The sequence below is a fragment of the Trichechus manatus genome, unplaced genomic scaffold, assembly GCF_000243295.1.
Source record: "Trichechus manatus latirostris isolate Lorelei unplaced genomic scaffold, TriManLat1.0 scaffold00056, whole genome shotgun sequence".
Taxonomy (NCBI): Eukaryota; Metazoa; Chordata; class Mammalia; order Sirenia; family Trichechidae; genus Trichechus; species Trichechus manatus.
The window spans coordinates 14507636-14531913 of NW_004443992.1; the positions used below are offsets into that span (position 1 = coordinate 14507636).

General features: G+C 42.0%; 1 protein-coding gene across 1 annotated transcript in view; it reads right to left on the minus strand.

The window, feature by feature from the left end:
• Positions 1 to 4403: 4403 nt before the first annotated feature.
• Positions 4404 to 24278, minus strand: part of KLF7 (KLF transcription factor 7) — a 101527-nt gene continuing 81652 nt past the window's right edge. The window contains exons 3-4 of the mRNA XM_004378272.3: positions 15398 to 15521; positions 4404 to 6548 (exon numbers count right to left, since the gene is read on the minus strand). Of these exons, the coding sequence (XP_004378329.1) occupies positions 6497 to 6548; positions 15398 to 15521 (176 nt within the window). The 3' untranslated portion in view covers positions 4404 to 6496. The remainder of the gene's footprint in view (positions 6549 to 15397; positions 15522 to 24278) is intronic.

Sequence of the window (24278 nt, forward strand, 5' to 3'; positions counted from 1 at the left end):
ACCAACTACCTCACTGAAACCATAAAATACACACACACACCACACACACACAAAACACACAACCAAGTAATAACCTCCCAAACAAAGAAAAATGACAACACAACCTTTTGCCTCCTCTTTCTCTAAGAAAACACTCATGAGGTATATAAGGACCCATTTGTGTCTCTTTAGGTTTGTTCCCTTGCCCCTACCCCCAGTGAAATAAGCTAAGGAGAAATACAGTAAGGCATTCCAAGGCCAAACACATTCTACTGTTTATTACACATATTACATTCTTAAATAAAAATGCGTCACATAACATTTTTTGCATAGATATCTTACAATATACCAATTTAAAAAAGAATTATGAAACAGACCAGTAACAAAAATAAATTTTTTCTTCATTAATAATTTTGTAACATTAACATACCACCATCATATAATACAAATAATAGTTTTAAATCTTAAGACTTTTGTACAGCAAAAAAACTTGACAAAGTAATATATTTAAAAAGCTTAAAAAAAATAAAATGTCAAAAAAAGGCATAACCGAGGGCTATAAGACTGGGTACTTCTGTGATATATTATAAATACCAGAGAAGGCCTGAGAGAATGTGACCGGGGAGGTGGGGGGAGGGGAGGAGGCTGGGAGTAGGTCTCTCCAAAACACACTTGTTAGACACATCGGGCAAAAAGAAAATGTATAGTGCAAAAATAAATTTCTTCAAGCAACTGTTACGAGGATAACAGAGATTAAAAAAAAAAAAAAAAAAGTGGTGGTGACTAGGAAGTTGTGTGGTGGGAGTGGGGAGGGCGTGACACGGGAGGAGGAGCTTGGGGAAGGGGGACTGTGGAAAGGAACGGGAGGCTCCGAAAACATGAAACATTTATTTTTGCCTCTGTGTTAGTAAGGAGATCTTGGCCATAACAGGTGTATTTTTCCTCCTTGGAATGAAGCAGAAGTGAAAGGTAAGGAAATTAAACTAAGTCTGGGTTTTAGATAGGAAATGCATGCTGGGGAGACAAAAAAAGAATGTTGAGAACCAGCCAACGAGCCCAAAAGCCTTTCAGGACCTAGATGTGCAGAAATCATTCTGCCTCCAGTCCAAAGGCCTAGGAAGGATTAAAATGTCCCCTCTCCCCACCCCGCCCCCTCCCCTCTATGTGGAACTCCCAGTGTGGTCTCAATATACTGGCAATTATAAGCATCCATCCCCCCAAAAGATATTAGGCACTGGTGGCTACTCCTGTTAAACGTCAGTAGCCTGTTTTCCTTCTGTGAAGGTACAATAGGTACATACGCACACATGTCTGGGGGTGTGTGTACATACCACCCTCATTATTCTGACGTGGGGTCCATTTTATGGCAGTAGACAGAAGCTGGAGTCAAAGCGATTTATGTTTCCAAAGCTCACAGTTGAAAAAAATTGTATAAACAGTCCCCAACAAAGAACATATCAACCTTCCCTCACTGCCACTAAGAGGGAGCCCTGTTTGAAAATTGTATCTTGTTTGGGATATTGGTGAACCGACAGCCTAGGATTTCTCTCTCCATTTTTGATACCTGTTTCCCGAGGACTATAGGTATATGCAAAACACCTGAAGAATACAGTACTATATTGGAAGGATGCACGTACGAAAGTTAATTGCAGCGTTTTCCCCCTTTTCCGGGATCCACAGAAATGAACAGAGGAGATTTAAGAGTGTGTTAAAAGCACAAGAGAAAACCCTGAAGCCTCAGGCAGTTAGTCATGGGATGTCACATTATTTACAAGCAATTTTTGCTTCCTTTGACACATTTTTGTTGTTCCATCTCAAGTATTCCCAAAGATCCTCATTGAGGAAAGTAGGCCATCAAAGAGGCATCGATGTGTACCCATGCCAGCCCCTCTAGTTTTCAAACTGAGATATCACCATGTTTACCGAAATTAAACCCAGACACCCAGAATCCAAGTTCTCCCCTCCAGCCCCTGACCCAGCGCTTGGCAGGGGGCCACTTCCGGGCAATGCAAGGGAAAGCTTCCGAAAGTACATTTCAACCAGGTTCTACTCACTGAACTTTCACTTTGGCAAAGATCTGGGTGCAAAACCAGGGCCAGAAAAGCTGGCCCTCATATGATTAAAAACAGAAAGAAAGAAAGAAACAACAAACCTGATTTTTGTAGTTAAAATGTGTTGCATCTCTCTAACTTTCCCTACCTTCTTCTTCCTTCTCCTAAAACCAACTCATGCAAAAGAGAAGACTAATGCACTTCCCATTGTAGTTCACATTTGATCAAGTGACTTCCAGCGAGGAAATAATTTTGAACCATTAAAACTAATTGCCAGGCTTTGCTGTTCTTGTAATTTGAACAAAGCCATTTCTTCTGTCTTTGCCACATAATTCAGGAATAAGGACTATAGGCAGAATGTTCTGAGTATACAGATGGACCGCTCTGAAAGTCTCATTTATTTCTCCTTTGATGCAAACAGACATGGATAATCTGGAAGTTTATCCCCAAACTAAAGTCCTTTAAAAAATCATCTTTGCCTTCTAGATTCAAAGAAGATTTTTTTTTTTTTTTTTAAATAGGAATCAATTCTGCTAATCATGCATGAGGTTGGCTGTCTTTTTACCCTGTTATAATCAGGCAATCAAAGATGTAAGAAGGGTACAAGAGGTGGAGGAGGGGAGGCGATGGCATCAAAAGGAGGGGGATTTGAAGGGCTTTGCAAGGGACAGCACATAGAGAAGAAAATGGTCGGCATGAAGTTCATTTTGGGGTCTCAAATATTTTATAAAATGCAGCTTTGTCATGGAATCCAAACATCTCTTTTTTCTGGACATAATACTCATCACCACCAGGCATTAAGCTGGGCCAATTAACCACGAGTGGGGCAGGAGGCCAGTAGTTATGGGCAGCATTATAATTTCAGGTTTCCACGTCTTTGACTTACAGCCATGTGGTTGGAGAAAAAAGAGTAACTTGAAATAAACAAAATTGTCAATGGCTTAGAAACACTCTTTTTCGACACACCAAACTCTTAACCCTGGGGTAAAAGGTGCTTGAGAGGACAACCACAAGAATCACCATGCCAGGACTTCCCTTTCAAATTTGGGATCCCTTGGAATGTTGGGAGGTAACAATTTAAATGAGCAAGTGACTTGGGTTTCAAATGTCCATGAAAGCACTGTTTTAAATAACCAGTCCTTTGCGGGAGCTAAACATCCTCAGGTTACTCCTTGGAAAGCCCTGTTCACTCAGAGATGATGTCATTTTATCACAAATTCTTTTCCAAGGGAGAAGCAGCTTGGTTAGGACTGGTTATCATTCACAGGTGTCAATCCAGGCTAGAAAAAAACAGTTTCGAAGCCATACCCTTAGCACCCACCAAATTCTCAGGCCGATTCTCACAGTCAGCAAGTGACTCTGAAGCCAGCAAGCACCACCATTAGTGCTCCCTGCTCTGAGGAAGGCCAGGAGCAGATTACAAAGATCTCACTGATACAAAAGAGACAGAAGTTACCAAACATTTCAGACACTGATGACGACCAAAGGGCCTTTGTTCTGCCACATTCAAATGAGATTTTGTCAAGACCCCAGAGGACAACGGGAGCAAACAAGCAATGATTACTCTTTTGCATTATTTTTTTTTTTCAAAAACTTTCCTTTTAATACAGCCTTGCATTGGTCAGTTCAAAAATTAAGTATTATAAACCCTTAATAATAGCATTTCGAGAGGCAAGAGCAGCTCCAGCTTGGGACAGAACATTTGTAAGCCTTGGCAGTCACGGCTAACGCCATCACTGGTGTGTGCGTGCATTCATACTGGAGGCTGCTACAGAAAAGAAAATAAGGGAACCAACAAAATCTAGGGTGTCTAAAGTTTCATCTAGTGCACTGACTGGAGGTGCTACAGTTTAATACAGCTGAGGTTCAAGGTCCCTCCCATATCCTTCATCCAGGAAGGATGTACCACACATTCAAATACAATCCCATGGGACGCCCTGATGGACTGGCCATAAAATGCACTCAAATGCAGTAGAGAACTACAAGATTGTCAGCAAGCAGTGCTCCAGAAATATTTCTAAGTCATGTCTAGTTTTTTTATAATCTTTGGAATAAAACTGATTTTCTTTTAATACCCTCCAACTAACATATGGAAACCCTGGTGGCATAGTGGTTAAGAGCTACAGCTGCTAACCAAAAGGCTGGCAGTTTGAATCCACCAGGCGCTCCTTGGAAACCCTATGGGGCAGTTCTACTCTGTCCTATAGGGTCACTATGAGTCGGAATCGACTCGACGGCAACAGGTCTTTTTTTTTTTTTTTTTAACTAACATATACATAATTGCCTCCAGCATATCGGCAGATTTTATGGGTGTGTTCTAGGGTGGATTATTTTTCCTGGTTTTTTTTTTTTTTTTTTTTTTTTTTTTGGTCTAAATTGACAAAAGAAAACAGAGAAAGAAAATTCTAAGGGCCAGACCTCAAAACGCCCCAAGTGTCCGATTGGCAGCTACAGCATTTGTGATAAAGAGGCTCCTTTACCCTCAGACGAGTAGTTTCAACATTTCAGAGAAACCAAAGTTTGCAGAAAGCCGAAAAACCAAATGCCAAGGATCTTGAAGGTTGCTGTCATATATGGGTTTGTGTTCCTTATATCATGGTTTCCTTTTAAAGACTTCTGTTTTGCATCCCAAATATGTATGGCATTTTAACAGTCAAACAGTCAAAGGAGGGCAGGAGGGGAGCCAGCTGGTATGAAGGAGCAGCAACCATGTGTGGACCAAACGCCATTTTTGATTTTTAGACGTGTCTTGAAGGGATGGTCCCAGAATATAGAAAATATACAATCTGTCCTAATAACCACCCCGCTTGCTTGCATAGGCCATTTAATGGTCCTAAAGGCAGTCTTTGGAGTTGAGGCCAGTGCCAGCTAGCTAAGAATGCGGGTAGATAGATACCGATATTGGGCGGGTGTGTGTGGGATGAAAAGTGAGGAATGTCAACCCCCTTGGAGTAAGCTTGCCGAGTAAATGTGAGGCCTCTGTTGATTCTGGGTGTTTTAAGTCACAAGTCATGGTGGACCTAGCCAAAAAATTTAGAAATATGTCTCTCCTTTTAGACAGACCATGAGAGAAACACCTCAACCCTTTCCTTAGACGTCAACCCTTCGTTCCCACCATGGCATTTTGAGATGTGCATTTTAACAAGTGGGGTAATATGAGCTCAGTGGGTATGAGAGAGGAAGATAGGATGATGTTTTGTGAAGCCCCTAGACTTGGGAGGCATCCTCAGTTTTCCCCACTCCTGGAAAGAGTGATATTTTTGGCTTTTGTCAGGTCATAACCCAAAGTTAAGTTAAATATGCAGCTGCCCTTTGAGACTAGCGACATCTATGCTGTAACTAGTTATAGGGTAGCAATGACACACAACACAGTGGTTGATCACTATGAGCTGAGGTCATCATGCCTCAAGGAGGATGAGAGAACTGTGATGTCCCATCTGATTGGCTGCTTCGAGAGCTGGGCATCCAGGTGCCGAGTTAGTCCTGGAGAGGATTAGTCCATGGAGAAAAGATAAAACATTTAAGCTTCCAAATAAGCTTTTCAAGTTTTCATTAGCAAAAACAGAGAGATTAAAAAGAAAAAATCTAGCACTGGCAATAAGGTGAGGCTCAAGGGATATACTGTGATTTATCAAGGACTTTATTCTCTTGGCCACTTTGCAGTCATGCTAGAAGTTTCCAGAATCCCTAGTGCATATGGTGTGCAAGAGTCAAAAAAGTAAGAAAAGGAAACTCCTCCCTTGAGAGTGAAGTCTAGAGAAATGCAGGCCAGAAAGGTGTAAGGTGTCATTCCAGAGTCTGCCGCCGCTAAGGCCGTTGGTATTGACTCGAAAGATCTCAATAGTGCTAAGAAGAACCAAAACCGATCAAGAGTTCTGTGAGGAAGTCTGACGCACGAAATAGTAGGACTTTTCACACACAAAGGACAAATAAACCAAGAGTTAATTTTGGCTACCAAACTGCAATTTGGTTTTCTAGGTCATTTTCCCCCAACTATTTAAAAAGAAACGTTAGTGCTACACGTATGCAACTTTAAGACGTTGTATTCTCCTATCCAGTTGCACTGAGAAGCAAGTTAAATAAGCCCCTCTTACTGCCGTCCACCTGCAGAGACGTCATATCCATTTCCTTTGATTTCCACTGGCAACAGCGGGAAATAATTCCAATAGTGCTGAAGTAAGCAGCCAGTCTGCCTTGCTGAGTTCACCTGGTTTCCTTCTTTGTCTTCTACCATCTGGCTAGGGCAAGGCATAAAGAATAGACGTATATATTTTAAATATAGTTGAGTGCATGACAGTGTGAATGTGCGTGTGTCTTTGTGTGAGAGTGTGTGTGTATAAACAGAGGTTTATAAGTGAGAACTTTCTTCTGCGAGGCAATGGGTCCCCGCCTGAAGTCCAGCCCCCGCCTCACGGCATTTCCTTCAGACAACAGCCGATGCCATGGCAACTCTGGCCTTTAGGTTTTTAGATATGTCTCTTCATATGGAGGGCAAGGTGATCAGACCTGGAAAAACACCTAGGAAATATAAACAATAAGGACATTAGAGAGCTTCAGGTAAAAGAACTCAACTTCCAATACCCCTGAGAAAATGATCTAAACCAGGTGCAGTCGAATCAATTCTGACTCACGGAGACCCCATGTGTTTCACAGTAGAACTGCGCTACATAGGGTTGTGAGAGCTGTGACCTTTTGTAAGCAGATTTCTGGGCCTTTCTTTCAAAATGCCTTTGGTTGGGTTTAAACCTGCAACCTTTCAGTTAGTAGCCCAGCCCTTAACCGTTTGTACCACCAACCAAAAAAAACCCGTTGACACTGAGTCGATTCCCACTCATAGTGACCCTATAGGACAGAGCAGAACTGCCTCATAGGGTTTCCAAGGAGCACCTGGTGGATTTGAAGTGCCAATCTTTTGGTTAGCAGTTGAATTCTTAACCACTGCACCACCAGGGCTAGAAAATTATCAATCCTACCTTAAAGAGGGACAGTACACATGTACACAGAAACAGTGTGTTGGGAGGAAGGCCAGCTCAGGGGTCAGACTGCCTGGGTTCAAATCCCAGCTCTTCCAATAGCTGTGTGACTCTGTGCATGTTAACCTCTTTGTGCCTTAATTCCTCCTCAGTAAAATGGCACACAGTAAGATCTCAATCAATGTTATTATTATCATGATTGTCATTATTCAAAAAGAAATGAATGTGAAAGTGCTTTGGAAACAACATGTGTCATACCCATATACTGTAAATACAGTAAAAATAATTAGCCTATGTCATGGAAGGTGGAACTCTGAAGTTTCAATATCCAGATTCCAGTCTTGAGCTTTACAATGAAAACCCAGAAATACTGCCTGTAATACCAATAGGCCTACACAGACGCTCTATATTCAAGGCAAGAAAAGGATTGGACGAGGGAGCTCATACTTATTGAGTACATTACAATATGCAGGCACTATGCTTGCTAGTACTTCCCCAATATTACCCTAATAATATCCTCAACAACTGTCTGTGGTAAGTATTCAAATATTCACATCTTGTGTGTGTATGTGTGCATGCGTGTGCACGCACACATCTGAAGGAAACTCAGGCTAGGGCCACAAAGTTAGTGAGTGGCAGACTGGGGAATAGAATCCAGGCAGTTCTGCTGAGCCCACTCTTTTGAACTGTTTCCTGGTCACCACTGAAGGCCTTCCTAAGCCTCAGATTGGATGCAGTGGTTGTCTTCATTCCTTCCTCTTTCCTCTGGTACCAGCAACTTGCTTTTCTCTTGGATGGTAATGCTCCTGTGTTCTCAGGTGTATGGAAGTGACCCTCTTCTTATGACTGAAGTTATGGTCACATGATCTGCTAAGGACAGTCATGTGACCCGTAAAGGCCAATGAGAGCCAGCTCTGGAACATTTGCAGAAACTACTGGGAGAAGCTCTCTTTCCACTGGGGCTGCTAAGCTGCTAAAATACAAGCCTGAAGCTGCTGGTGTCCACATTGCCACTGTGGGAAAGAGCCTACTTGAGAGCAAAGTCAACAGAGAAAAAGCAGAGCCATGAGATGGGGAGAGAAAGAGTCCTGATGGGCACATCTGAGAAACTGGATCCAGCCACGCCTAAAGACAACTCTAATTCTGTTCTTCTTAGTTACCTGAGCTCGATAAATACCCTTTGAAGCTAATACCAGTCTGAGTCAGATTTCTATATCTTAGAACTCATAAGTGGGCTTTTCCATATCGCTGCAGCCTGCAATCTAATGCTCTGGCTAGGATCCCAGTAAAGTCAGCAGGTAAGACAGCAGTTGTTTTTAGCTTTTGGTGCGTGCTCTCTCTCCCTGGATTCTTTTCTTAAAACAGGCCACTTTCCTACCTATGAGAAAGTTCCAGACTCTCCTAAGGCCTAAGACATCCCAACAGTCCAAAACTGCTGTTAGGATGTTAGCAGGCTGCCCTGTTCACAAGTAGCAAGCGTTCCTGTTTGGTGCATTTCCCTGTGTCTGTTCATTCTTAAAACAAACAAGAAACCCACCCTTTCCCCTGTCCCAACATTCTCCACACTCTCTATTCGTGTCCATTTCTTAAATAGGTGCACATGCAGGGTAGAATCCGAAGGAAACGAATTAAACAGAACAAAGGTAAAATGAAAAACACACAAGAATGGGAAAAGTACAACAGAAAACAATCCAATCCAAGAACATGTTGAATAATAACAATTCCAATGATACCCAGTTATTTCAGGTTCTGATTTGCTATGACCATATTTGGATAATCCCTTAAAGTTCCCTCTAAATGAGACTTGATTTGCTATAAAACAGCAATAAATTTTCTTTCAAAGCAAGTACTTCATGTTACTGGTACACAGAAAAAGCAATACAGCCTGCAGGAATTTAGCATTTAACTTGTATAACTGTCCCGCCTGTGAGACACAGCTCAGTATTACCCAGGGCCTGTTCTCTCCTCCCTCCTCTACAGCCCTCCCTTTCTCCCTGCCTCTCTCCCTCCCACCCTCCCTCTCTTTCTCGTCTTTCTTCCTTCATCCCAACAGCCTAGGGAAAGAAGATCCAAGTTGGGATTTTTTTTTTTTTTTTTTTGTAGGTGTTCCTTTTTTATAGGTCCTTACAAGGACCCCATAAAGAAGGTTTCATTCTTATCCCCACCACCAAATGAGACCTTCATTAGAAAAATCTAAGCCAAGATTTAAACCCAGGCAGTCTGGCTCCATGGGAGAAAGATGTGGCTGTCTGCCCCCGTAAAGATTACAGCCTTGGAAACCCTATGTGGCGTTCTATTCTGTCCTATAGGGTCGCTATGAGTCAGAATCAACTTGATGGCAGTATCTTTGGGTTTTGTTTTGTTTTTGTTTTTGTTTTTTTGATAGTCTGACTCCAGAGTCCCTGAGTGGTGTAAACAGTTACCACGCCCAGGTGCTAACTAAAAGGTGAGAGGTTCAAGTTCATCCAGAGGTGCCTCAGAAGAAAGGCCTGATGATCTCATTCCAAAAAAGAGCCATTGAAAACCTATGGAGCACAGAGCTACTCTGGCACACATGGGGTTGCCATGAGTCTGAGTTGACTCAATGGCAACTAGTGGTATCGGCAGTTTGACTCCAGAACCCATGCTTTCAGCCACACGTGCTTTTTAGGCTGAGAAAATGGGAGAGCTGAGCTGTCAATTTAAGGAAGGTGTGGTAGGCAGAATAACGACCCCTCAAAATGTTGATATTCTAACCCCCAGCACCTTGAATATGTTAGGTTATTACCTGCAAAGGGGAATTAAGGTTGCAGATGGAGCCTTGATTGCACAATGGTTAAGTGCTCTGCTGCTAACTGAAAGGTTGGTGGTTCGAACCCACCAGCCACTCTGTGATTACAGCCTAGGAAACCCTATAGGGCAGTTCTACTCTGTCCTACAGGGTCTCTATGAGTTAGAACGACTCAATGGCATACAATAACAATCGCCTGATAGGAAAAAGCATAGGGAGATAGGATGATTATTCTGGAATATCTGGGTGGGCCCAATGTAATCACAAGAGTCCTTGAAAATGGAAGAGGGAATTGAAAGAGAGATCCAGAGAGATGGCAGTGTGAGAAGGACTTGGCCTGAAATTGCTGGCTTTGAAGATGGAGGCAGAGGGCCATGAGCCAAGGAATGCAGATGGCCTCTGGAAGCTGTTTCCAGGGCAAGGAAACGGATTGTCCCCTAGGGCCTCCAGAAACAAACGCAGTCTTGCTGACTCCTTGATTTTAGCTCAGTGAGACCCATGTTGAAATTCTAACCTACAGACTGGTAAGATAATAAATTTGTGTTGTTTTAGCCCACTAAATTTGCAGTAATTAGTTATGGCAGCAAATAGAAAACTAACACAGAGGTTAATCTGGTCAGGTGTGGCAGTAAGGACCTGTGAGAAAGCAACAAGGTGGGCACCAAGAATCCTGCCTGCCCAAAGGAGGAAAGCAGGTATTTGAGATGGTGAGAAGAGGGGAGGCCCTAGCAGTTCACAATTACCCTTTTTGTTCCCTTCTACATACTAGGAACCCTGGTGGTGTAGTGGTTAAGAGCTATAGCTGCTAACCAAAAGGTTGGCAGTTTGAATCCACCAGGCATTCCTTGGAAGCCCTATGGGGCAGTTCTACTCTGTCCTTCAGACTCCAACTATGAGTTGGAATGGACTTGATGGCAATGGGGTTTTTTTTTTTTTTTTTAATCTATCTATCTATCTATCTATCTACTAGGAACTTACAGGAAAACAGTATGCTCGATACAGAACTTCATTTTAAACAACCCTTCAGTATTACAGTAAGACCTGCAAAAGCCAGAAGTGTTTAAGAGAAGGAAAATTCAAATATTTTCCACTAAATAGAAAGCAACAGAAAAGTGGTAAGACTGCACCCTGTTAAAGGCAGAAAACTTGCGAAACCCGGAAAAACACGGTATTCCCATCAAGTTCCTGCTTTTACAGGTTTCACTGTATATGTGTTCCAGATTTACTCTGCCTTTGCCAATTGCTGACTTTGGGTTAAGTATCTGGTAATACATGCACAAGGCTCTGCCTTTACCATTTACGTCCTTTTAGGAAAAAAAAAATGAAAAAACAAATCAAATCTTTAATATGGTATGAAATGTAATTGCACCCCTGCTGGATCAAACTAGCATCATTATTCATTCAAATTCTAGGAAGTTATGATGCTTAGAATTAGACTAGGTCCCTCAACATTGAGGTTTTTATTTAAATTCAATACACCAGCAAGATACTCGGTCATAATTAATTTATATTTATTAATTTATACTTACTGAGCTCCACATAGGAGCAGTAAAGGGTAATAGACAAACTCAGCATCTAGAAATGCAGAATCGAATTATTCTAAGGGTAATATACCCCTAGGGGGTCTTTATAACTATACAGCAGTGAGATGACCTTAAATAAGAAGGTTCGTCATGATTGAAATTGGTGGATTAAGAGAACTAGCGACACCCCCACATCACTTCTCATGCTTATGAAAAAAGCACACTACAGTCACGTGGGTATTAAGGCATATGACTGTTAACATCAACAGCAATCTTCCAGGGGACAAAAGGACTACTAGATACTGGTGAGTATTTCTTACCACTTGTAAGTGGGCTGACTTAAAGAACAAAATGCCCTCCTTTTCCTCTAAGCTGCCCAAGATCTTGCATGCCACCACCCCAGTAGCAGCCACCTGGTTTATAGCTGAGCTGAGTTGGTAAAACAATGGCCATTACCATGAAAACAACACCCCTATTTGCCACCATCAGCAGCCTCATGGGCTAAGAGAGAATACTCATGCCTCTAGCAGCTGGTCATTTAGTGGGCTGGTAAGGAAATGGCATAGTCACCTCATCGCCTTCTCCCCCAACTCAATCCTGAAGCCAGAGGTCACAAAACCCAACATCTATCTGCAGGTTCCGGGCAGGAAAGTAAATGCGTGCAGCGGGCCAAGTGTAAGAAACACACAGCATTTTCTGATTATCTGTTTCCACTTTTGATAAGGCAAGAATATAAAGAGATATTGTTCTTCTATAAGAGGAAACAACAGAGCAAGTATGATGATACATAACAGCTGACGGTCTACCATCGTGTTGGCGAAACCATAGGGAGTGGTGGGAACAGTGGGAAATTAGCGATCACATGGCCATCGAAAATGGGTTGTGATTGCTGTTGAGCTCCACTAAATTATGGCCATGTGGGAATGTGAGCCCACAGTTGCCAGATCTAATTTTTCCAGACAAATCCAGACTTTTATGTAACATCTAACAGTTTTAAAACTTGACCTCCCTCCCCCCCAAAAAAAACCTCATGTATTTTTTTAACTACTGTGTAAGCAAAATAAAAGTATAAGTTAGACTTGGTACATGCTTAAAGTATGTAGATTGGCCTAGATTGGGCTCTAAATAGGGTAGTCTGAATGCTTGAGTTTAAAGAGACAAGAAGTAGGTTTCTTGCGCTCATACACGTATGGTGCCAATAGGACACAGTGTCCTGCTAAGGACTACAGATGTCCTCTGTTTCTAAAGGTAAGTCTTCTAAGGAATGCCAACTCCCCATTCGCCCCAGGCTCTCCTTTCATGTGCTTTGGGGCCACTCCAATTCCTGATGCCACTTCCCAGATCTGCTCTATTCTTAGCACAATTGCTGCAATTGAAGCACAAGGTGCTATCTGTCACAAGACACTAGTGAGAGTCCAACGCTTCCTTTCCAGCATTGTTGAAAATGCACTATTGACTCTGCCTCAGGAATGTGATCTACTCACAATCACTGCAAGTACCATGTCACTGAATTTGTACCATTTGCTCAGCACATCTGTAGCTCCAGACACCAAAGTATATTTTAATGAAGAAAATAAAGCAAAAGACTACCAAATCACCCATCTCTGCCGGCCTTTTCACTGAAATATCTAGTAGGTTTGAAATATTTCTCCATATAAGTAATGCAGATTTAATCCTAATATACCTCCTGCTAGAAGGTGGTAAATTCCTCAATATGTCAGATGGTTTGAAGAGAGGCGTACTAACTCTGGCAATTTCCCCCATAAGAATTCTTTGTCCATTTCTAAGGATTATGGCAACCCATAATCTCAATGTAATACCTTTACCACCCTTCAGAGGTGGATGACTTTTCCTATTTTAAAAAAAAAAAATTAACAGACTTTATTGTTTAGAGCCATTTTAGGTTTATAAAAAAATTGAGCAGAAAGTACAGAGAGTTCCTATATACTCCCTTTCCCCATGCCCACATTTTCCCCAATTACTAACATCTGCAGCTGTGCATACCTACTGTGCATACCATCATACTTTGACAATTCACAGAGCATATATCTTGGTCTGAGTTGATATAAGGGAATGCTCACCTTCCAAGGGCTGTGGGCAGAGAGTCACCATATGTGTGGCTTCTTTATTAGTGGCCAGGGCTAGAGAGGAGTGAACCAGGAAAACTTGATATGGGAGTTGAGGGAAGATGTCAAGTAAAGACTCCTTGCATGGTACATATGGTTAAAGTGTTCTCAGCTGCTAACCAAAAGTTTGGAGGTTTGAGTCCGCCCAGAGGCACCTCCAAAGAAAGGCCTGGCAATCTACTTGCAAAAAATCAGTCACTGAAAACCCTATGGAGCACAGTTCTACTCTGATACACATGGGGTCACCATGAGTTGGAGTCAACTTGATGGCAACTGGTTTTTTACTGAAACATAATCTGTAGAAGACTAGCTGTAGATCCAGGTAGAATCAAGAGACTTCCAGGTAATGGGATTGGAATAAAGAAGGGAGCTGTGCTCCTGGGGTAGCTCAGCAGAGCTCCAAGAGAAGGAGAGACAATAGCTTCATGAAGCCACTTCCTCAGCCCTGGGGTGGGAGGTTATCTCTGAGCTCCAGGAGGCATGGGTCTTTATTTAGTTCTCAAAGAATGAAGATAAGAGGAAAATAGCCTCTTCAGGAAGAAGAAAAAAATAAAAGAGGAAAAACATAAATGCTTCTTTATAAGCATCTCCGTGGCAGCCAAGACAACTCAGTGCCCAGGGACTTGGCCACTCCTGCCCTGCTCTCCAAACACACACTCCTCTGGGGAGGACGGCAAGGAAGGACTGGAGAGCGCGATGCGGGGACACCTGGACCAGGGGTGGCAGGATGCAAAGCAATCACGTTTCCTCCCCACACAGCCAGACCTCTGCTGACATCCTGCACACCCCCTCTGCCACCCTGCGAGCTGCTGGCCAAGCCGTGGAACCCTGAGGCTTTCAGGGGCTTTTATCGTATTAGAAGCATTTTTCTCATCATAACTGAGACCTTTAGTATTGCATTAAAAAGATGGTTAATTTTCTTAAGCTTCCTTTTAAATACAAAAATAGGATTAGAAGGATAACACGCTCAGATGTAAGCCCATTATTTGATTATGTCTAAACCTAATCCTGCCTTCACCTTGGCCTGCACAGTCTCCATTTTGGGGTTTATTGGTTGATAATGCCAGGGCTGTCAGATACTATTACTTGGGTAGTATCTGTTGCTACACGTTCTTTCTTCCAATCTCAAATGTTGAAAGTTTGAAATTGAATTATAGGATACGTTCTCAAAATCTTGCCGTCTTTTAGACCTTTGTACCTATTTTCAAGGGGGAAAGAACGGCTCTGACCTCCAAAGAATGGGAACTCTTCGAGTAACATTCAGAGAAAAGCCACGTAACTAACCCTTCCTTCTGCTAAGCCAGCTTTCTATTTTTTCGTCCTATTAAGGCTGAGGGCAAGTGGCATTGATATTAATAAAAAGATCAGAAGCAGCAGCTACAGGTGACCCTTTCCTGTTCTCTTTTCACAATATACTAATTTGGAGTCTCTGGGTGGTGCAAATGGTTAGCATGCTTGGCTGCTAACTGTAAAGGTTGGAGGTTCGAGTCCACCCAGAAGTGCCTTGGAAGAAAGGCCTGGTGATCTACTTCAGAAAAATCAGCCATTGAAAACCCTATGGAGTGCAGTCCTACTCTGACACGCGTGGGGTCACTATGAGTCAGAATCGACTCCATGGCAACTGGATTGTTTTTGTTTGTTTGTTTGTTTTAATCTGTGGCAGTCATCTCCTTGAGGATAGGAGCTATGTCTTTGTGATTCTTGTATCCCAGTAACTAACACAGTTCCTAGCCCAAAGCTAGTGCTCAGTAAATACTTGTGTGACTAAAGCAAGGATTCATATCCCCTCTTGATTACATGAAAGGGGAGCGCCCTCATCTCATTGGATCTCTCAGTGGAGAAGTAAAAGGCATTCCCAGGACTGTGTATCTGTGGGAGAGGCTTGTGATAATTAACTCCAAGAGCACATGGACAGTCCAACCACCAACCCACTTCACCAGCGCCCCTCCCCATCCCAGCAGCTAACACTCTTTACCTGTCGCAGTGGTTGCATTTAAAGGGCTTTGCACCTGTGTGTTTCCTGTAGTGCCTCGTGAGTTCATCGCTTCGTGCAAAACGCCACTCACAGCCTTCCCACGAGCACTTGTAAGGCTTCTCACCTACAAGAAGAGATGGAATGACTGGTCAGCAACGAGAACAAAATGGTCGCACACCTGACAGGGTTCTGCTGCCCGGTGGCTGGTCTTGGAAGAGGGTTGTATAAAGCATTCTTAAAAGACTAAATTTCCTGGCAGACACACATCACTTTTTAGTCTCCTGTTGTTTTGTTTTTTTTCCTTCAAAAGTGGTTTCGCCAGATCCTCAGACCTGGAGTTGTCATTTCAGTTCCCAGAGTCCGAGCATTTCCTTCAACGACTGAGGGATCAATTTGTATTTATTTTCTAATCCCTGGAGGACTTTGGCCCCCACAGTACAAGCAGAAAGGAAATGTGCTATTTTCGTCTGAAGCACAAATGCTTCTAATTCTATTTTTCTCCAGAACCTACAATAATTTACCATTTCAGGCTTTTTAGTCTCCTCTCTCCCCTTGCCTCCTACCAAGAATTGTCGCCAGGTAGCTGACTGACACATTCCTGCCAGTAAATGTGAGAGGATGGACAGTCACGAGAAGGGACTACGGTGTGAGGGAGATGAAAACAAAAATCATTTGAGGATTCCTGGCATTTATGTAACATGCTGCACAAAAATCCTATTTAGGATGCCCATAACTTAATGACTGTAGAGTGTTCATATGAGAGATACGTTATTGCAAAATATTTTTAAAGTCAATTTGTAGAGCAAGGTTTTAGCCACAATGAAGCTGCTTGTAAGCATGAAATTCGAGCACTTGTACTCAAGTGAGCTTTTCATGCAGTAAATACAGATGGGGGAATATGTAAGAGAAAGTATAAGATTTTTCTTTAGACCTTTTTTTAACCCATCACGTCTGTCACCAAACATGACAAATATTTACCCTTCCAACTGCACGGTGGTCTGATTCTAATTAAGAGTAAAAATAATCTTTGTAACCCTATGAAATTACAGAATTCCTGAACCCCATAACTGAAAAGCAGGTTAGCAAACAGTAGTCAAAAGCTTGGAAGCCACTTTCCTGGGCTCAGTTTCCATTTCTTCCCTGAATTGTCTAACCTTGGACAAGTTAATAAATCTCTCTGGACCTCTTTTTTCTTATCTCTAAAATAGAGATGATAATAGTATGTACCACATAGGGTTTGGAGAGGATAAATTAATATTATGTACATATTATATATTAAAGGAGCCCTGATGGTGGAAACGCTTCAGTGCTCTACTGCTAACTGAAAGGTTGGCGGTTCGAACCCACTCAGAAACTCTGCAAGAGAAAGACCTGGCGATCTGCTTCCATAAATATTACAGCCAAGAAAATTTTATGGGGCAGTTCTACTCTGTTGCATGGGGTTGCTATGAGTCAAAATTGACTCAAAGGTACCTAACAACAACAATATTATAGATTAATAGAATGGTGCTTAGCACATATAAGATACACCTACCTGGTAAATATTATAACTATCATCATCGTCAGAGCCCTGGTAGTGCAATGGTTAACCACTCGGCTGCTATCCGAAAGATCAGCGGTTCGAACCCACCAGCGGCTCCGCAGGAGAAAGACCTGCCAATCTGCTCCCATAAAGATTACAGCCTAGGAAACCCTGTGGGGGCAGTTCTACTCTGTCCTATAGGGTTGCTATGAGTTGGAATCGACTTGACAGAACACAGTAACAACAACATCATCATCAGTTTCTACCAAACTGCTAACCCCAGGATTTCCGGACACATAGGGTGCCAAATATTTATTCCTCTTAAGGTAAAACTGGTTGGCCCATTATTTCTCCATTTTTTTAACTTTCACGCAGCAGCACATGAGGAGACATGGCCCAGATACTATACTTGACCTACTTTCTTCTTTCCACCTTTTTCCTTCCCTTGAAACCTGACTACAAAGCATTTACAATTCTTTATTTGTATCACCTAGAATCAAACCAAACATGATTGAAAATTTTATTTCATTAAATTGGTGCCCTAGTGAGCCACTGCTCTGTAAGACCCGTAGAGAAGAGGAATGAGAAATACAGGTATTCTTTTTCCAGGGAACCAAGAGGACATGAAGGAGGACTGGCCGCACAGGAGGACACCGCTTTCGTTTTGGAAACTAGGAAAAAAATGAATCACTGAGCAGTGATAAAAGTTCACCTTCTGAATCCTTAAAACCAAACTTTTAGAAAAGATGCTTCTGCTAAAGAGAAGGGAACAGAGTGGGGGGTGCCCCCTACATAAATGTTAAAGTCAGCACACCTAGGTTCTCTCTGAGTTAATTACAGACTCAAGGCCTCAGCACTCGCATCTGTTAAATGGGAATGAGCTGCCCATGTTTATTCCAAGGTTTAAAGAAGCCATCATGGATAGGACACGTTTCCTGAGCCTGCTACACAGTAAGCACACAAATAATTTGAATTCCCTTTCCTTCTCCCACCCCCTGGGCTTGCAGGGGCTGCTGAGGACACAGGTCTAATTGGCGACAACAAAAACTTGCAAAGTTCACTGCTTCTGACAACCAAGTTTGAAGTCACTGTAGGCAACTGAAATGTTGGAAAACAAGAGTCTTTTTAAGTTTTAAATGTTTCTCAGTATGTTGTTGTGTGCCATCGAGTCGATTCCAACTCATAGCAACCCTATAAGACAGAGTAGAACTGCCCCATAGGGTTTCCTAGGCTGAAATCTTCATGGGAGCAGATCACCAGGTCTTTTCTCCATGGAGTAGCAGCGGTGGGTTCAAACCACCAACTGTTCGGTTAGCAGCCGAGTGCTTAACCATTCCACTACCAGGACTCTTTTTTCTCAGTATAGTGATGGAGAATGCATGAGAAAAGCTGAATACTCTTTAGGTCTGCTCTGGTTGAGTGGGATACTGAAAAGAAATAGGAGACCTGGTTGGAAAGAGATGTGCCCTCTGGGAGAGGCACGTTGGCAATTGACACCATTTACTCAATGCTATTGATCATCCACAACGCTCTGTTTCTCCAAGTGGAAAGCAGGCACCACACAAAAAAGAAGAATGGGGCACCTAAGACACTGGACTTCAGAAATTCAAAATGCCCTCCACCCCCGAAGGCCTTCAATGCAAGTAAAAGAGAAGGTTCCTGAGAGCCTTGGGAACCAAACACACCCCACATGCAACAAGGCAACTAGGAAATCCCAGAAATTCTACAGCAACAAGCAGAGAAACCCAGTCCCCAAAATCAATCCTGCAATCTAACTGACCCGTCCATCGCAGGCAACCACATTCTGAAGGGCACAGGAGGGAGAGAAAATAAAGGAGATTAAAGTGGACGTCTTTGAGCACTTTTTCATCTCAAACTGTCTGCTTTTCCCCTTGCTGATTTTTTTTTTTTTTTTACTAGCATTGTTTTGTTTCATTTTGACAAATAATGTCAAGGATTTAGTTATTTTTCAGCAAATGATAGAGACCCTTAGTTAATTCCTGGCACAAATTAGCTATCCTATCCACTAGCTAAGGAGCCCTGGTTGGCTAATCACTCAGCTGCTAACTGAAAGGATGGCAGTTTGAACACACCAGTTGCTCCACAGAGGAAAAGACCTGGCAATCTTCTTCTGTTAAGGATCATTCAGCCTAGGAAACCCAATGGGGGAAGTTCTGCTCTGTCACAGAGGGTTGTGATGAGTTGGAGTCGACTCAACCACACACAACAATAACATCCAGTAGCTACTCCTGTGTCCTTTCAGTGGCTGTGTTGCCAAAGACAACCAGGCTCCTGTTGCCACTACGTAGACAGAAAGCTCGGGCTCTGTTTTCTGCTTCCAGCTAGGTGCTACACAGAATAACGCAAAGGGCAGGCCCCTTGGAGCCCTGATGACATTTTAGCCAAGTTATATCTTAGTGATTCATCAAGCTATTTTTTTTTTTAAGTGTCTGATTTAGTTTACCTACAACTTGCCATTTCTGCAAATAATCACGAACAAGAAATTAAAAATAACCAAGAAGAACTCAGCCAAATGAAGGAGCAGTTACCCAAACAGGCAGAAGTCAGAAATCAAAGGAGCAGAAAAAACATGTAGAATTAGGAATATGACTTCACATTTAGGACACGGGGACAGTGAGGTTAGGCTGGCAGCTTCCAAAAACCAATTTCTTCTCACAAGGCAGGTCTTCTGTCAGCACTGTCAGCCTGGCCAAGACTTTATCTCCGTCAACAACCACAATCCACTTCTTGACTTGGCAGGTGAACCCACCTATAGTCACAATGCATTCATTTTCATCCTAGCAGCCTATCTGAAGATTTCTGCTTGGGTCCCTCAAAAAAAAAAAGGTACTTCAGTTATAACTGGACCAGAGTCTCTCTCACCATCCTTTCTCTTTCACCCTCCTTCCTCTCTTTCCTCCACTCTAGATACCCCTCCTGGGTATTAGAAACAAAGCAGAAAGGGTCGTACCCTGGCATAACACTATGCTATACCCATATCTGGAACAACGCATATCATTAGCTTGCTGCACCTCAACAGTGAACACAAATGTTCTCGAGTGGTCTATTTGAGACAAGCAGATGGGAGAAAGAAAGGCTTAAAACATTAGGACTCAGGAGAAAAGACTAAAGAATATGACATATATAATTTGGCAACCACACCAGCAATGACCAAAAAACAAGTGTATAGTCACATATGTATGTGTATAGATGTAAAGGTATAAGGGTAGGCACAGGTTTATACATAAGTGTTCACAGATAGAAGTATCTATATGTACATGTAAGTACAGATATGTGTGTGCAGGCACATATATTCATAAAAAAAAGTTACAGACATTTCTCAGACATAACCAAACACCTTGCAGGGTTGGTTTTCTAGGTTTGAAGGCTCAGGACCTTAACCTCATGGAATAAGTCAGTCAATTGGCATAATATAGTTCACAAAGTTCATGTTCTGCATCCTAGTGAAGTAAGTAGTGTGTGGGGTCTTAAACGCTTGTGAACAGCCATCTAAGATACAACTATTGGTCTATATTTGTCAGGAGCAAAAGAGTAAGAAGGTAAACAAAACCACAGAGAAGAAACAAGTTTCAAGTGTGATAGCATACACAAGCCACAACCTGAACTACTCTGAGACCAGAAGACCTAGATGGTGCCCAGCTACCACCACTGACCAATCTGATGGGAGCCACAATAGATAATCCTGGTTAGAATGGGAGAAAAATGCAGAACAAAACTCAAATTCAAAAAATGGCCAGATTAACTGGACACTGAGACCAGAGGACTCCTTGTGACTATCATCCTGAAACACTCTTCAAACCTTGAACCAAAACTACCCCAAGATCACATCTTAACAGAAAAGCAGAATGACATACAAAATAAAGGATATTGCCTGTTAGATCAGTACTCTACCAAAAAAAAAAAAAAAAAAAAAAAATCTATATGAGTCCAAAAGGTCAACATTTAATTCAAAGCAAAGATGAGAAGACAAAGGCGCAGGGAATCTAGAATACTGGAAATGGAACAACCAGAATACAATTAATGAGAAAGCTGACACAATGTGAAAAATGTAAGTAATGTCACTGATCAATTTGTGTGGAAATTGTCAAAGGAGAGCCTAACTTGCTGTGTAAACATTCACCAAAAACACAAAAAAAATTTTTTTGGAGAAAGAGGTAGGAAATCCAGACTCATATGAGCAATTGCCCAATTTTAATAAATTCTGGGGCTTCCAAAGTAGTGGAGAAAAAAAATTAGGACTCAGGTCTAACAGGTGCCTGAAAGAAGGTGACCAAATCCCAGACAGGATGGGCAAGGGAGCATGGTTGTTACTGCACAGTTCAAAATGCTAGAAATAGAAGATGCTCTTCAGAACCTCCTGGATTTTAGGGTGAATATGAAGAACTCCTTTTCCTGTCTTGCAATAACCCCAGGAAACTTGTTTCCCTGGAGGAGTACATGTCACCTGAGAGGTGAGAGCTGTTCTAATCAGGTGTAAACAGATTTACAGCTATCTAGGGGTTCTTAAAGAAAGCTAAAGCTGTTTGAGAAACATGGCTGACATTCCACAAGGCTGAATCAGGGCAAGAATTCATGCTCTCCCACAAAATGGCCCCTAGAATGGAATGTGGTCTACACCAGTGGGGCATTTTTTTTAGTTTCCTATAGGGTAACTCTCCCTACATCGTGGCCATCAAATTTGACTGATGAAAAAAAAACCCTCAACACTTTTTGAATATGTACCTCTAATAGATGTAAAATTTTTCATGAAATTATATAAATGTTCTAATGTCCTAGTATATTGAGATATTATAAAACCTACATTAAATATAGAAATGAAAAGAATGAGGGTAAATTAAATGTAAATAAGTGATTTTTTTCTTGCATTCAAAAGATTGTAAATTAAATAGAAATTATAATTTTTTCTCTTCTTGCCCTCAGAAAGGTTGTCTTGCACAGCCCTACTTTAGAGACCCTGGCCTTACAGAAGACATGCAAATGGCCTTACTACAATCCCCACCATCTCCCTGGTCTCTGCCTCCTCTGTTCTTGGCCCCTACAGTCTATTCTCCCTGCAGCATCAGAGCAACCCTTTGAAAATGTAAATCACAGCATGTGTGTCCCTTACTGGGGAGCTTAATCTATACATTTCCATATAATTGGCTTCTTTGACATTCAGTGGTTTTATTTTCTGCATCTAAAAACATTATTCTGTAAAGGGTTCCACAGACTTCACCAGACTGCCAGAGAAATCCATGACCCAAAAAAGGTTAAAAACAAATTAAAGTGTAAATGCTCCAACGCCATCCTATCACTCTCAGAATAAATGTCAAAATCCTGTAACGCTCTACAGTATAGAGTCTACACAATCTGGCCCCTGACTGCTGCTCCAATCTCATCTCCTACTCCCCCACCACACTCCCACCCTGCCAAGCTGACTCTCCCCTCAGGGCCTTTGCACTTGCTACTCCCTCTGCTGGGAGTACCCTTGCTCCCTGTCTTCATTCAGGTCTCTGCTTCAATGTCTTCTCCTTGGAGAGATCTACTCTGACCATCCTCTTTAAAATAGATTCCATCACCTTCTCCATCCCCTTTAGCCTACTTGGCCTTTCTTTATAGCACCTAACCACTTTGAAATTAGACTTTGTATTATTTGTGTGCATTTGGTTAGTGTTTGCTTCTCCCACTAGACCCTAAGCTTCATGAGGACACCCTTTTTGTTCACTGAATTTCACCAGCACCAAAGCAGTGTCTGGCACATGGCAGCTGCTCAATTCTGTTGAAAACACTGAATAAACAAGGCATCCTGATTTTCAACAAAGATCCAAGTACACCGAGAGGGACGGGACAGCCCATGCAGTTTAAAATGCCCTCCCTTTCTCTGTATTGACCTGGCTTAAGAGTAGAAAATGTTTGTTTGCTTGTTTGTTTAAACCTGCCCACTGTTTCGCAGGGACTATAATATAGTACTCTACAATGGATTAAGTACTCCTTCACCATCAAAGGTCACTTCCACTTCTTCCTTATCTCTTGGAGCCTAAAAAAGAAGAATCCTGAAAACCCTCCTACAACCTTCATCTCATGCCCAAGACTATAGCCTCCTGGGCAACAGCTCTTCTGGGAAACCAAGTGCATCATTTTATGGAACTCATTTGTAAAAGTTCTCTGAAGATGTATTTTGGAAAGCATGAGTGATATGTCAGATATACTGTGCTATACATTTGCCTTTTAAGATATAGATTGGTAGCATGAAATCTGAACATGGGGCAGAATCTTGCACTCCGGATTTAAAAGTCCCTTGAAAATACACAGAGCTAACTCAGATTTCTGCATCCATTTCGTGATCTGCAAAATTTCATGGTTTTAATCCAAGGTGTTGGTTTTAACCCAAGGTACAAGGAGGCAGTTGTGGTTCAGTGGTAGAGTTCTTGACTTCTGTGTGGGAGATGAGGGCTTGATTCTCAGCCAGTACATGTCAAGGGTAGCCACTACCCATATGTCAGTGGAGGTTTGCATGTTGCTGTGATACTGAACAGGTTTCACTGGAGCTTCCAGACTAAGACAGACTAGGAAGAAAGGCCTGACAATCTACTTCTGAAAAATCAGCCAATGAAAACCCTATGGATCACAAGAGTCTGATCCCATTGTACATGGGGTCACCATGAGTCAGGGGCTGACTATGGCAGCTAACAACGACAACAATCCAAGTCCTAAGGAGGCAAGGACCTTGAAATGTCCAGATTTCTGGGCTGTACAAGGGGCTCCTAAGTTTTATACATTCCACACAATGCAATCAATAATAATGGGAAAGCAAAGCGGAATAGAGGAAGAATCATTTGTGTTACCAAGTACAGTAAGGGGAAATCAGCAAAAACTCATCCACTGCTTCGACATCACACTCAGTACCAAGAGAGACTGTCAGTCACCTGGGGGATAAAGATATCAGGGAGAGAAAATGGCACTAGGCTTTCTTAATGTTGAAAAGAATAACCAGTAAACATTACTCCATGACTTGGCAATCCCAAGGTGCGCAGGTGCCACAATGAAAAAAAAAAAACCAAGCTACTGACTCTGCTTTAGAGCTCCTCTTAGATTTCAGTTGAATCTTCAATAGATTATTTTTTCAAGGTTTTGGGATTATGTGACTGATGGAAAATAACACAAAGACTTTATTTTCAAGAATCCCAAAAGCATTTATAATAATCACTGCATTAAAAAGTTTACTCATTTATTTATGTTCCATGTTGGTTTCTTTCACTCATTCATTATTTGCTCACTCGAAGACCTACTAGGTGTTAGGAACTGAGTTATTGAATTTACACAAAGCACCAGTCACTTTACAGAGTATACAAACATTGA